This window comes from Gossypium hirsutum, chromosome A07, assembly GCF_007990345.1.
Source record: "Gossypium hirsutum isolate 1008001.06 chromosome A07, Gossypium_hirsutum_v2.1, whole genome shotgun sequence".
Lineage (NCBI taxonomy): Eukaryota > Viridiplantae > Streptophyta > Magnoliopsida > Malvales > Malvaceae > Gossypium > Gossypium hirsutum.
Genome location: NC_053430.1, coordinates 7,855,840 through 7,866,692, shown reverse-complemented (window position 1 = coordinate 7,866,692; position 10,853 = coordinate 7,855,840). Strand labels below are relative to the sequence as shown.

General features: G+C 35.0%; 2 protein-coding genes across 3 annotated transcripts; one reads left to right on the top strand and one right to left on the bottom strand.

Moving 5' to 3' along the window:
• The first annotated feature begins 3,832 nt into the window (after positions 1-3,832).
• Positions 3,833-6,263, top strand: LOC107926594 (uncharacterized). Of its 2 annotated transcripts, none has more exons than XM_016857487.2 (6): positions 3,833-4,062; positions 4,331-4,399; positions 4,498-4,568; positions 4,972-5,707; positions 5,798-5,895; positions 6,019-6,263. In XM_016857487.2, coding segments are annotated over exons 4-6 (834 nt in total). In that variant the 5' UTR covers positions 3,833-4,062; positions 4,331-4,399; positions 4,498-4,568; positions 4,972-4,973; the 3' UTR covers positions 6,021-6,263. The 2 variants fall into 2 exon arrangements, with proteins under 2 accessions (XP_016712976.1, XP_016712978.1); XM_016857489.2 differs by having other exon boundaries at positions 3,918-4,233.
• A 2,813-nt stretch (positions 6,264-9,076) lies between these two features.
• Positions 9,077-10,516, bottom strand: LOC107926584 (dof zinc finger protein DOF5.4). Its single transcript, XM_016857468.2, has one exon. It carries the CDS (start codon positions 10,248-10,250, stop codon positions 9,303-9,305), a length of 948 nt encoding a protein of 315 aa, XP_016712957.2. The 5' UTR covers positions 10,251-10,516; the 3' UTR covers positions 9,077-9,302.
• Positions 10,517-10,853: the final 337 nt, after the last annotated feature.

Below are 10,853 nucleotides of genomic sequence, written 5' to 3'. Positions count from 1 at the left end.
AAATGCCTTCGGGATATAGCCTGGTTTTAGTAACTCACACAATGCCTTCGGGACATAACCCGGATTTAATAACTCGCACGAATGCCTTCGGGACTTAACCCGGATTTAGTATCTCGCACAAAGGCCTTCGGGGCTTAACCCGGAATTTGTATCTCGCACAAATGCCTTCGGATCTTAGTCCGGGTATATTCACTTAGCACAAAGCCTTCGGGACTTAGCCCGGACAGCATTCAATTAATCATGCACATCTAACAATAATTCATGGCACATTCATATTTCATTTTCATTTGCGAAACTCAAACACAAGGCACATATCGTCCTTGCACATTCGGCTCAATAGCCACACATAGAGCATGATTTAATCACATCGTAATTTAAGCTCTCTTACTCAAGAACTTACCTCGGGTGTTGTCGAACGATTCCGCTAGCTATTCAACCATTTTTTCCTTCCCTTTATCGGATTTATTTCCCCTTTGCTCTTGAGCTTAATTAAACAAATAAATTGATTTCATCATTTAGGCATCAAAAAGATGAACACAAGGCACTTAGCCCATATTTATACATTAGACATTAAAGTCTCATACATGCAAAAATCATGCATCAACACAACATATTAGCTAATTTCTTTCCCCTTGGCCGAATATGCATGTCTATTTTTGGGGTCGATTTCAACACTTAATACACACATATACACACTAGTAAAGCATCCTCCCCCTTTTCATCAATTTAACACATGCATTGCTCATTAACATGCAAAGTTACATTCGGCCTTAGCACACATCTTGCTAGCCGATTCTTCTCCATTTAGCAACCAATGCACATATGTGCTCACACAAAAATGCTAAAAAGGAGGTTCAAGAATCATCAAGCCATCATCACATGCATCATTAACAAGCTTCATATTTTGCATGCAATGGCATTAACACAACCTCCACCTAGGCCGAATCTTAACTCATCCTCATGCCTCATCACCACAACATCAAACACCAACCAAGAATGATGCATCCATGGTCAAGTGCCAATTCCATCACATAGCAAGATTTAGACCATGGGCTAGGTAGAACTCAAGCTAACAACTAAAACATGCATGCATCTCATGGAACATCATCAAACATACCTTAGCCTAGCTACATGCATGGCCGAATCTCTTCACCTTTCTTCTTCTTTCCTCCTTAAAATTTTTGGCCAAGGATGAACCAAAGGATGAGAAAATTTTTTTCTTTGTTTTTCTTTCTAATTTAGGCTAAATGAAGGTGAGAAAAGGATGAACAAAGATCTTCTCCTCTCTTTTCTTTAGCTCACGGCAATGGGGGGGGGAAAGAATCAACTACACACTTTTTTTTTTGTGTGTATTCATCATACTACTTTTCATTATTTAATTTCCATGCCTATTATTTTATTTTTTTCCACCCATGATGCACCAACAAAACATGTCTATGACATGTCTTGGCCATCAAACTTGGTCTACCATGCTTGTCATGGCCGGCCACTACTAGTAGGGGGGAATTTGACATGCAAGTCCCCCCTTTGTCCACATGCACTAATAGGTCCTCACACATTGACCTATCACATTTTAGAATTTTCTCACATAAGTCCTATTGACTAAATTCACATGAAATCAACCAAATTGAAGCTTGAAATTTTCACACATTCATAATTACATATTCTAGACAATAAGTATCACATTCAAACATTTCGGTGACTCGGTTTAGCGGTCCCGAAACCACTTCCCGACTAGGGTCAACTTTGGGCTGTCACACAAATAGTTAATTAAGCAAGCTAAACACATACTTTTAACTACTTAAACCAAGCATCAAAACTAGCAAACTACCAACACATGCATCATTGTAACATTTACAAATCAAAGCATCATACAGGCCTCAAAATACTTCTTAATGACTTAGGTACATGTCGTATATAACCTATTAAAGTAAGCACAATATAAAAGATTATCGAGCTGAGAAAGTTGATGTTTCGGATGCTACCGAACTCGCGATCACTTCAAGAACATAAATCAAGCATGGGCACAGAAACAAACTAATTTGTACACTGAATATTATATACTCAGTGGTAATAACATAATTTGAATTCAAAACATAAAAACATTAAGCTCATAAACATGTTACTAATACTTTATATCCAATTCATTAAATCAATTACACCGTCTAGCATTTTATCAACATCATGATATCATATTATTATCAGAATAATTTCATATTCATTTTTTGCATGACCAATTTCACATCATTTTCATGATTAGGATAACATTCAATTATCAAAATCAGAATGTCATATCATATTATGAGTATCAAAATAACTTTTCATTATTAAAATCAAAATGAAAAATCATTATTTACTTTTAACCTCTATTAACTGGATGCATACTTAAGTATATAAGTGTACGGATTAATCCTCTAACACTCTACAATAAGCATCGAAGTGCTGAGAAGGCATAAATGCATTGCTTCTCTAACATTCCACAAAAATGAATCACACCGAAGTGTCAAAATGCTCCCACCAACAACATATATGAATCCTATAACATGCAAACTATACCTTATTATGTCTAACATATTTAATAGGGTAATTTCATAATTCTCATAATATCATTACATGTAATAATCATAGTTTCAACCTTTTATATAAAATCATGCATTATCAATTTCTCAATATCATACTCCATCATTTATTTAACAATAACATTACATTTCACATATTTTTATCATGATATCATAGTAAAAAAACATCATAATATTATAGTGAATTTGTACACACAAACATGACAAATTTATTAATTGTACCAAAATTCAACAAGGCATAATCAACATATTCAAAGTGTCATTTATCATTACAATTCAACAGGCTTAGTTATATAATTAAATTCATGAAAGGAAGAAAATTATGAAAGTATAAATTGTTATTCCTCGATAACTTTCACTTTTTCTTTGTCTTTTGACAGACCAACTTCATCTTTAACTACATATGAAAATATAAATATATAAACTATGTTAGAAATCCCACAATCAAACAATATAACATTCAAATTAAACATGTTATGAATTAATTCAATTTGTTCCTTACAAATATACTTTCTTATCATATTTGCTCTTTTTTATACAATATCTAGAATTACCCATAACTCCTCCACAACCCTTAAAGAGGAAGATAATGCGCTTCAACGCACTTAAATCCACGTCCTCCTGCACTGACTACAATGCCAATATCAATCGAATTAAGACTCAATTAATAACTTAAACTAAAACTTAACCAAACAATTGAGTGAAAGACAATCATCATAAACTACAACCTTGAGGTGCAATGTAATGTTTCTATTCTCAATCCTTTAATTCACGTGGTTATCTCAAAGCATTTATCTTAATTAATTAATTAATTTTAAAAAATCTTTTAAAAAGTTAGATAAAAAAATAATGTATAACTTATTATAATTTATTGAAAAAACATTTATGTCAATCAATTAAAAAGTTAAATAAAAAAAAACAAGGTATAATTTGTTGATATAACTACATATTTCTTTTGCAACTCTAAATTACTAACCATTATTAATTAGCAAAAATATATTTTAACAAAAAAACGGCATCTATCTCAATAAATTAAAGTAATAATATTTAAAAAAAACTATATCATTAATCTCAATTAATTAAACTAATAATAATATATTTTTAAAAAAACATGTTTACAAAACTAAAAAATTTATGCATAATTATTTAAAATTATAGGACAATACCACTTATACCAATCAAGTTAAAAGACTCAATCCGCAACTATACCATCCTTTCATACATGAAATATTAAAAGAAATGAGAAAACGTTTATGTTTACAAATTGGAAGTTTATGGTTTTATTGATATTTAATATTGTGAGCTGTCCATTTATTTCTTAACCTTTTTTGCTTTTTCTTCCCTTTTTCAACTGCCCTCAATTCCTTTAACCATCCCATTGGCTGATTTGTATTTTAGCTTTTTTTTCTATTATTATTAATCACTTGTTTATCACGGAAGAAAGTGCAGAAAGTTTTCTGGGTTTTTCCTTTGCTTACTCAAGGTAGCGTTCTTTTGTTACAAGTTATTTGATTAATCTTATTTGACAAATGCAGAGTTTATTGTGTTGGATTTTTCTTTTTAAAACTTTTTATATGTATGGCTTTTTCTCCATTGATTTTCTTTTAAGTTTTGCAATAGGGGAATCAATTTTGTAATTCCTTCTTTTTCTTCAGTGAGTACCCAAATTTTCAATAGATATAGATTTCACCAATATTTGGTTTCTTTTGTGTAACCATACAAATTCTCTTGTATATATCATGATCATGCAGGGGATGAATTAGTCTCTAATTTTCAATAATTTGAAAGAAATAGCCTTTATTCAGAGATGGGACATACTGGTTAGTGACAGCACAATGCCAAACATTCTTCATATCTTGTCAACTTTGCTATGGAATATTGACATTTTCATTCATTTTTGGTTTCTGAGATTTTTCAGGTAACTGCAGATATTTAAGAGAACAACTTGTTTTTGCTAAGAATTAGTACCAGCTGGATTACATTAACTTGGTAATTTTCCAATATATATTATCAATGATACATTGATGTTTATTTTAAAATATCAAGTTCCGTTACAAGCATGGATGTTGATTTTGTTTATAAACAATTGCATTGATGATTGTTTTTAATTTGTATGAAGATATATATATATATACATATATATTGATGATATACACTTTTTGATTAATGCTTGACTATGTTATAGTTTCAAGATATCTCCCGGTCTTTTCATTTTCCTTAGAAGTACTCGTATTCTACACTTATCTCCGGCATATATTCATAAATGAGTATAGGCATATATGAAAGTGAATTTGTGTATGTACAATTTCTCTGCACATTTGAAGCAGTCGTATATATATATATATAGAATCCAATTGTCATGCTCATGCTCTTGGCTTGTAAATCACTGCAGGGATGAGAACATATAAGGCGAAGACCAATATAGAAGTTAATGGACAAAAGGGTGATGGAGGAATCAAGAACCATGGAGTTAATGATTTCATGGCTCGGAAGAATCCGATACAAGGAGCATCGTATATGGCAAGTCCTAGTGAAGTAGAAAGACGAAAGGAAGAAAACAAAGCTCATAATATGAGCGAGACCTTTTTGGCATCTGATGCGCCGGAGCTGGTTGTATTTATTCAAGAGAGTGATTATCAGTCAATCAAGGATATTTTCATAGACAGGGAAGTTCCTTCGCGGAATCGATTAAAGTATAAGGGTATCTATTCCAAGTATAATACAGATGTGAATGGTGATAGTGAAGAACCTGGAAAATCTCTTAGTATAATGTCATCTATTTCCAATGAGATTGAACAAGATTTTCAGAATTATGCAAGGAAAAGGCATGCTCTTGAGGACTTAATGAAGGATGATGATGCTGAAGATTCCGATGGAAGAGACGTTCACTCGCATGATAAGACTACCATGAGCAACCTAGAGGAATTTTTACAAGGTTCAGAGTGTCAACAGCCTCATAAAACCGAAGGCTTACCGAGAAGCCTAACAGGTCCGAGTCAAAACATCATTAACGAAATGGCTTCTGGTGATTGTGGTTCCATTGCAGCAAGTCCGATACCATGTTCCGGTAGCATGTCTCTGCGGTCAAGTAGTAGCACTGCCAGCTCTCATTCATTTGCTTTTCCCATGTAACTTGTTCCCTCTTCATGTTCCCATTTCCTTTTCTCAGTTACCCCGTAAAACGTCGATGGCTCATTGATTGGATTTTTACAAAACAGATTGCCAACGGAATGGAACGGCAGCCCGGTGAGAATGGCAGAAGCTGACCCGAGACGGCCAAAGAAGCACCAAAGTTGGAAAACCTGTTTTCTCTGCTGTATGTGGCTCTTTAATTGCTTCTTTTGTACCAACAGCAATTCTTTTTTTTTTTTTGAAATAGTACCAACAGCAATTCTAATTCCTCATATCTGATACAATTTTCATTTGTAATGCTATGCAGGATTCTAAAAACATCATAATTTTCAACAATGGTGTCATATTAGAAAGATAAAATTAGCAATGACGTTTGTCAATTGTCATACAGAGTGTTCTTTTACCTTCCAACATTATCATTCAACAAGTTGTGAAGTCTGTTGGGTGCAAAAACAAATAAGACAAAGCTTGTCCCTTTTTCTTTCTTTATACTGTCAATGACTGATACAAAAAAAAGTTAATATTTATACAAGTCAGTTCTGTTTTTTGTCATTTTCATTAGTTTTCATTTCTTATCTGCTGTTCCAGATTTGCAAGGTTTTATACTAGTTTTACCTGAGATTCAATAATGTCCTTGAGATGTTTCCTGGAAATGTAGGTATTTGGAGGATCATACTCCATACTCATTTCTGAATATACGCAGGATAATCAGGTTTTCATCAATGCTGGTCCAGAATCAGGAGTTGGCTTAAGTTTGTCGGAAATGAACATGGATAGAGACATGCGTAGCCATGGCTGAAAGTTCCTTGCTGGCTGTTTACGGCATAATTATAGTTTCCTCTCATGTGTCCAGCTAAGATATTGTAACTTTGTCACCTTTGACAAGCAAATCAAAGCCGGCTCTTCACTTTCAGACCTTTAAACACGTTTGAGGTCATTTTCCCTGGCAAGAAATCAAACCATTTCGAGTTTAGGTCATATGTGTATGAAATTCAAACCGGAGACATGAGCGTCATTTGCATGAGCCTCAGAGTAAAGTCATTAGGAACAATGTAGTAGATGTTTACTAATTTCTGGCACATCAAAATCATGGCTACAAAGTAAAGGGCCACAGAGAGAAGCAAGGAGTCATTTGAGAGAAGGACCACCTCCATGTGCCTAACTTTTTTTGAGGTGCTAGTTTTCAGTCGCCGTCCATGGCTATTGGAGACAACATGGTCCCTTGCTAGTTAAATCGTTAAATGATCCTTCCCATTTGGTTATCAAGGCAAATGCCTCATGCTTGGTGTATTGGGCCATTCTATGACCACCGGCCAACCATCTTTGTTGGTCTTGAATTGAACTGGTTTTTGAGATATTTCACCTTCAGTACAGCACCAATATACTAGCCAACTCAAAGAAGAAAAATGGAGAAGTTGGCTCTTTGACCTTGTGAATAAAATCTAGATAAATGAGAGAGAGAAAGACTCCGGTTGAGTTCCGAGTCGGTTAGGAAGGGAAACCTCTTCTCTGTGGACACTTGCTGCTTCTTCTTTTTTTCATTCATAGTACTTGAAGTTAAGATATGGAGATCTTGTTTAATAGATATCGAATTTTTTGTCACTAGCAGAGGGTTTTGCTGCTCATGAAAATAGTATATAACCTGCTGGATGGGGCATCTGGTTAAAAACAAAAAAGGCAGCTCACATGACTATAACCTGTCCAGCCATTGCCGGCTAGGTTTCTCTATCAGGATGTTTCTCAGCAGTGGCCAATGTTTTTTGTTTGTTTGTCCTTTTGCTTAAAAGAAATTTACAGAATCCGATGGTACCTTAATGTTCTATTCCATCAAACCACAACTATAAATCTATAATGAGAGACTGTATAGTTAAGAGTACAATTGATCGAAATTTAAGAAAAAAAAATTAGTATGTTTTGAATTAAAATCATATCAACTTAAAAATTGAATCGAATGTTAGACTTAAATCGAATGTGTATTTCCGTTTTATATTCTAGTTCATTTAACCATAACTAAAGTTTTTAAAATTGGACCGATAGTCGAACCAATTAATCTACTAGTTTTTTATTGATTCGATCCAATTAATTCATTTCAATCAAATAAAATATTAAAAATTCATTAAAAAATAAAAAAAAATTAGCTCAACCAATTCAACCAATCCTTATCGATTTATGGGTCAATTGATCCAATTTTTTTCACCAAATTGATACTCTAATCGATTTTCAATCTAATCAATCTGATTCCAGAAACAGCGAGTATAAGATTTTGTTAAAACCTTACTAAATTTCGAGATAATCTGGCTTGGAGGCATACGTGGTTTTCAGCTGTAAAATCTGACTGACCACCGGACCCATGAGCAGCAAACATTTGGCCAAACCAGGACAGCAGAGAACCTGGACCAGTGGTGGTCCAGCCTAACTCCTTCTAGCCAAGTTGATGAATAATGATCAGCCCCCCCCCCCCCCCCCAAAACATAAACCCCGCATCTAGGCTTTGTAGCAAGGGCAATCTCCTTATCATTGTTTCGGCTAAGAGATAGCAGCCCAGAACTCAATCCCTAAGTCCAAATATTGCAAAAGATGTCAATATCCCCCCAACCCCAAAGGACCACATCAAAAAACACCCTCACCTAATTTATCACCCTGCCTACTCTAAAGTCCAATGGTCCAAAACCATACATTTAATGCACACAAATGATGCAAAAAAAACAACTGAATTCCAATTCCTTCCATTCCATCATCAATCATCATCTTTTCATCAAAAGGGCATTGAATTATAACTAAACTACAATGTAGCAAATGTGATCTGGTACACTCACTTCCCTATGTACTCAAAATCAAAGGGCTCAAATGGTGGTGGGGTAGTAAGACTTAAAACACCACTATTGCTTCTGCACATGCGTTGGCCCCGTTTATCCATCGCCAATCCACCCATTAACCACCATCATGATCATCACTTAAGTTGCCATCATACACGTATTGAATTATAGAATAGCAAATACTAAAATTATTTTCACTTAAAACCGACCATCCATCCGCTCCACCGGGGGGTTCGAAAGAGTCAACCTAACACTTAGGGTGGGCCTACGCATTAAGACCGTTTCCCGGTGTCTCATCACCGCCCCGGTGGAGTCATAATCGCGCATGGGTCTGGTCAGTCAGTAGTCACTAACTCTCCCTGGACCTACCGAAAACAACTACTGCCTAACCAATTTCTATTAAAACCACAAAACGGCAACGTTTTCACCTTAATTAATATAATTAAATTATTAGTGATGATGATCATGACGATGACGATGACCGCCATTAAGCTAGAAGATGAAACTGGTTCGAAAAATCACCCAAATAAAACTTCAATACTATAAAAATGAAAGAAAACATTTTTTTTTTTAAATTACAAAAGGGGGAACAGTTATATTCATATACCCATATAACTGTATAAAGTACACACTTGGACGAAATTATCATAATTAATAACGAAAATAACAGTTAAATCCTGCCTTAAGCTTTGATTTTATGAGATTTTTTTAATCTCTATTTCAATTTTGTAGTTAATAAATAATTTAAGTGGGATAAAAAAGGGTCAGAGGTAATTTACGGGAGATAGAGGCCATGGTGATCTTGATCAGTCCACTGAGTTTGACTCCAATATGTCTTATCAACATCGTTCGGAAGATCAAACAACCCTTGATCTTCGTTCCCTTGCCAATCCAACGCTCCAAAACCATTATCTGATCTACTATGCATATTTGATAACTCAACCTGCACCGTTTGATCAAGCAATCCCCCGTTGATTTCATCCCCTCCCATCCTCATCATCTTTTGATGCTGTTGCTGCCACTGTCCTTGCTCAAGTGCTTGCCCGTTTAATACCTTATCGAAACCAAACGACATCGTTTCGTTGTTTGATGATGTAATCAAGCTCGTAAAACTCCCAATCTCCGGAAATATCCCGCAGTCTGATCCTTGTTCTAGCAATCCTGGCTCTAACCCTAAATTATTAGGGTTTCCGTAAAACTTCGGTTCACTCACATCAATCAAGTTAGAATGAGAGGTTACCGCCTCCGCCGTGCCAGCGGCAGAACTGTAGTTGTTGTTTTGATTTGGCACTGCAACGTTAGAGTTAGTCGCAGTAAGACTCGAACTCTCGCTACTAGAATGAGAATTCGCTTTACGTTGATCACAGTGTTGTTGCTCCGGAGGCGGCAGTGCGGAGGCGGCGACTGCGGTGGTTTCGGACGAAGCTTTGGTTTTGGTGCGCTTGGCTTTGCGGCAGCCACCGCCGACGGGAACGTTACGGAGGATGCCGCCTTTTGTCCAGTAACGACGGCAGCTCTTGCAGAAATGACGTGGCTGAGAGAGGTTGTAGTTGTTGTAGTAACAGAATTTCGTGTTGAGAGAATCGCAACGTGGACACTTGAGAGCTTGATGGTTGTGATGGTGGTGCGATCGTAACCTTTTGTCTCCTCCTCCTCCACCTCCACCGCCACCGCCACCGCCGCCGAATATGCAGCCACCTTTGATCGAGTGGATGTCTTGCATTACTCGCAACAATTTTCGCTCCAAAATGCAAAATGGAATGAAATATTTTATAATAGTTTATAGAAACACAAAGATTTTTGCAAGAAAAGAATCACATCAGTGAAGAAGAGTTTGTATGAGCTTTGGTCTTCCAAATATCCCTTTACATATCCTTCTTCTAACAAAATTATATTCCAATTACCAATTTAACCCTTTTCCAATATGGAATTACGTGAAAGTTGCAAAAGTACGAAATTGGGCTGGAAATTAAGATAACGTCTCCGTACCTTTTGAAATATATGCTGCTCCATCCTTTTTTATAAAACATATTTCCAAAAACATATTATTTTTATATTTTATTTACGGTTCAATGTATAATTTAATTGATAAAATATCACTCCAATCGGTATATATTTATTTATATATTTTTTTAAATTAGTTTAACCGCTCCATTTAATTAGTCTGTACTGATTTTCGAGTAAATCTATTCAAAAGTTTCTCTTCAACTTAATATTTTAACTGGTTTTCAATCCATTTTAAACAACATTATTTATATCTCATATGTTATTATTTAAATGATTTATTTATTTTATATATATATTTAAAATATAAAAAGATAAACTA

Coding starts and splice junctions, on each gene's coding strand:
- LOC107926594 (XM_016857487.2), top strand. CDS start 4,974: ATGAGAACATATAAGGCGAAGACCAATATAGAAGTTAATGGACAAAAG. Junction 5,708..5,797: donor CATTCATTTGCTTTTCCCAT/GTAACTTGTTCC, acceptor TTTACAAAACAG/ATTGCCAACGGAATGGAACG.
- LOC107926584 (XM_016857468.2), bottom strand. CDS start 10,250: ATGCAAGACATCCACTCGATCAAAGGTGGCTGCATATTCGGCGGCGGT.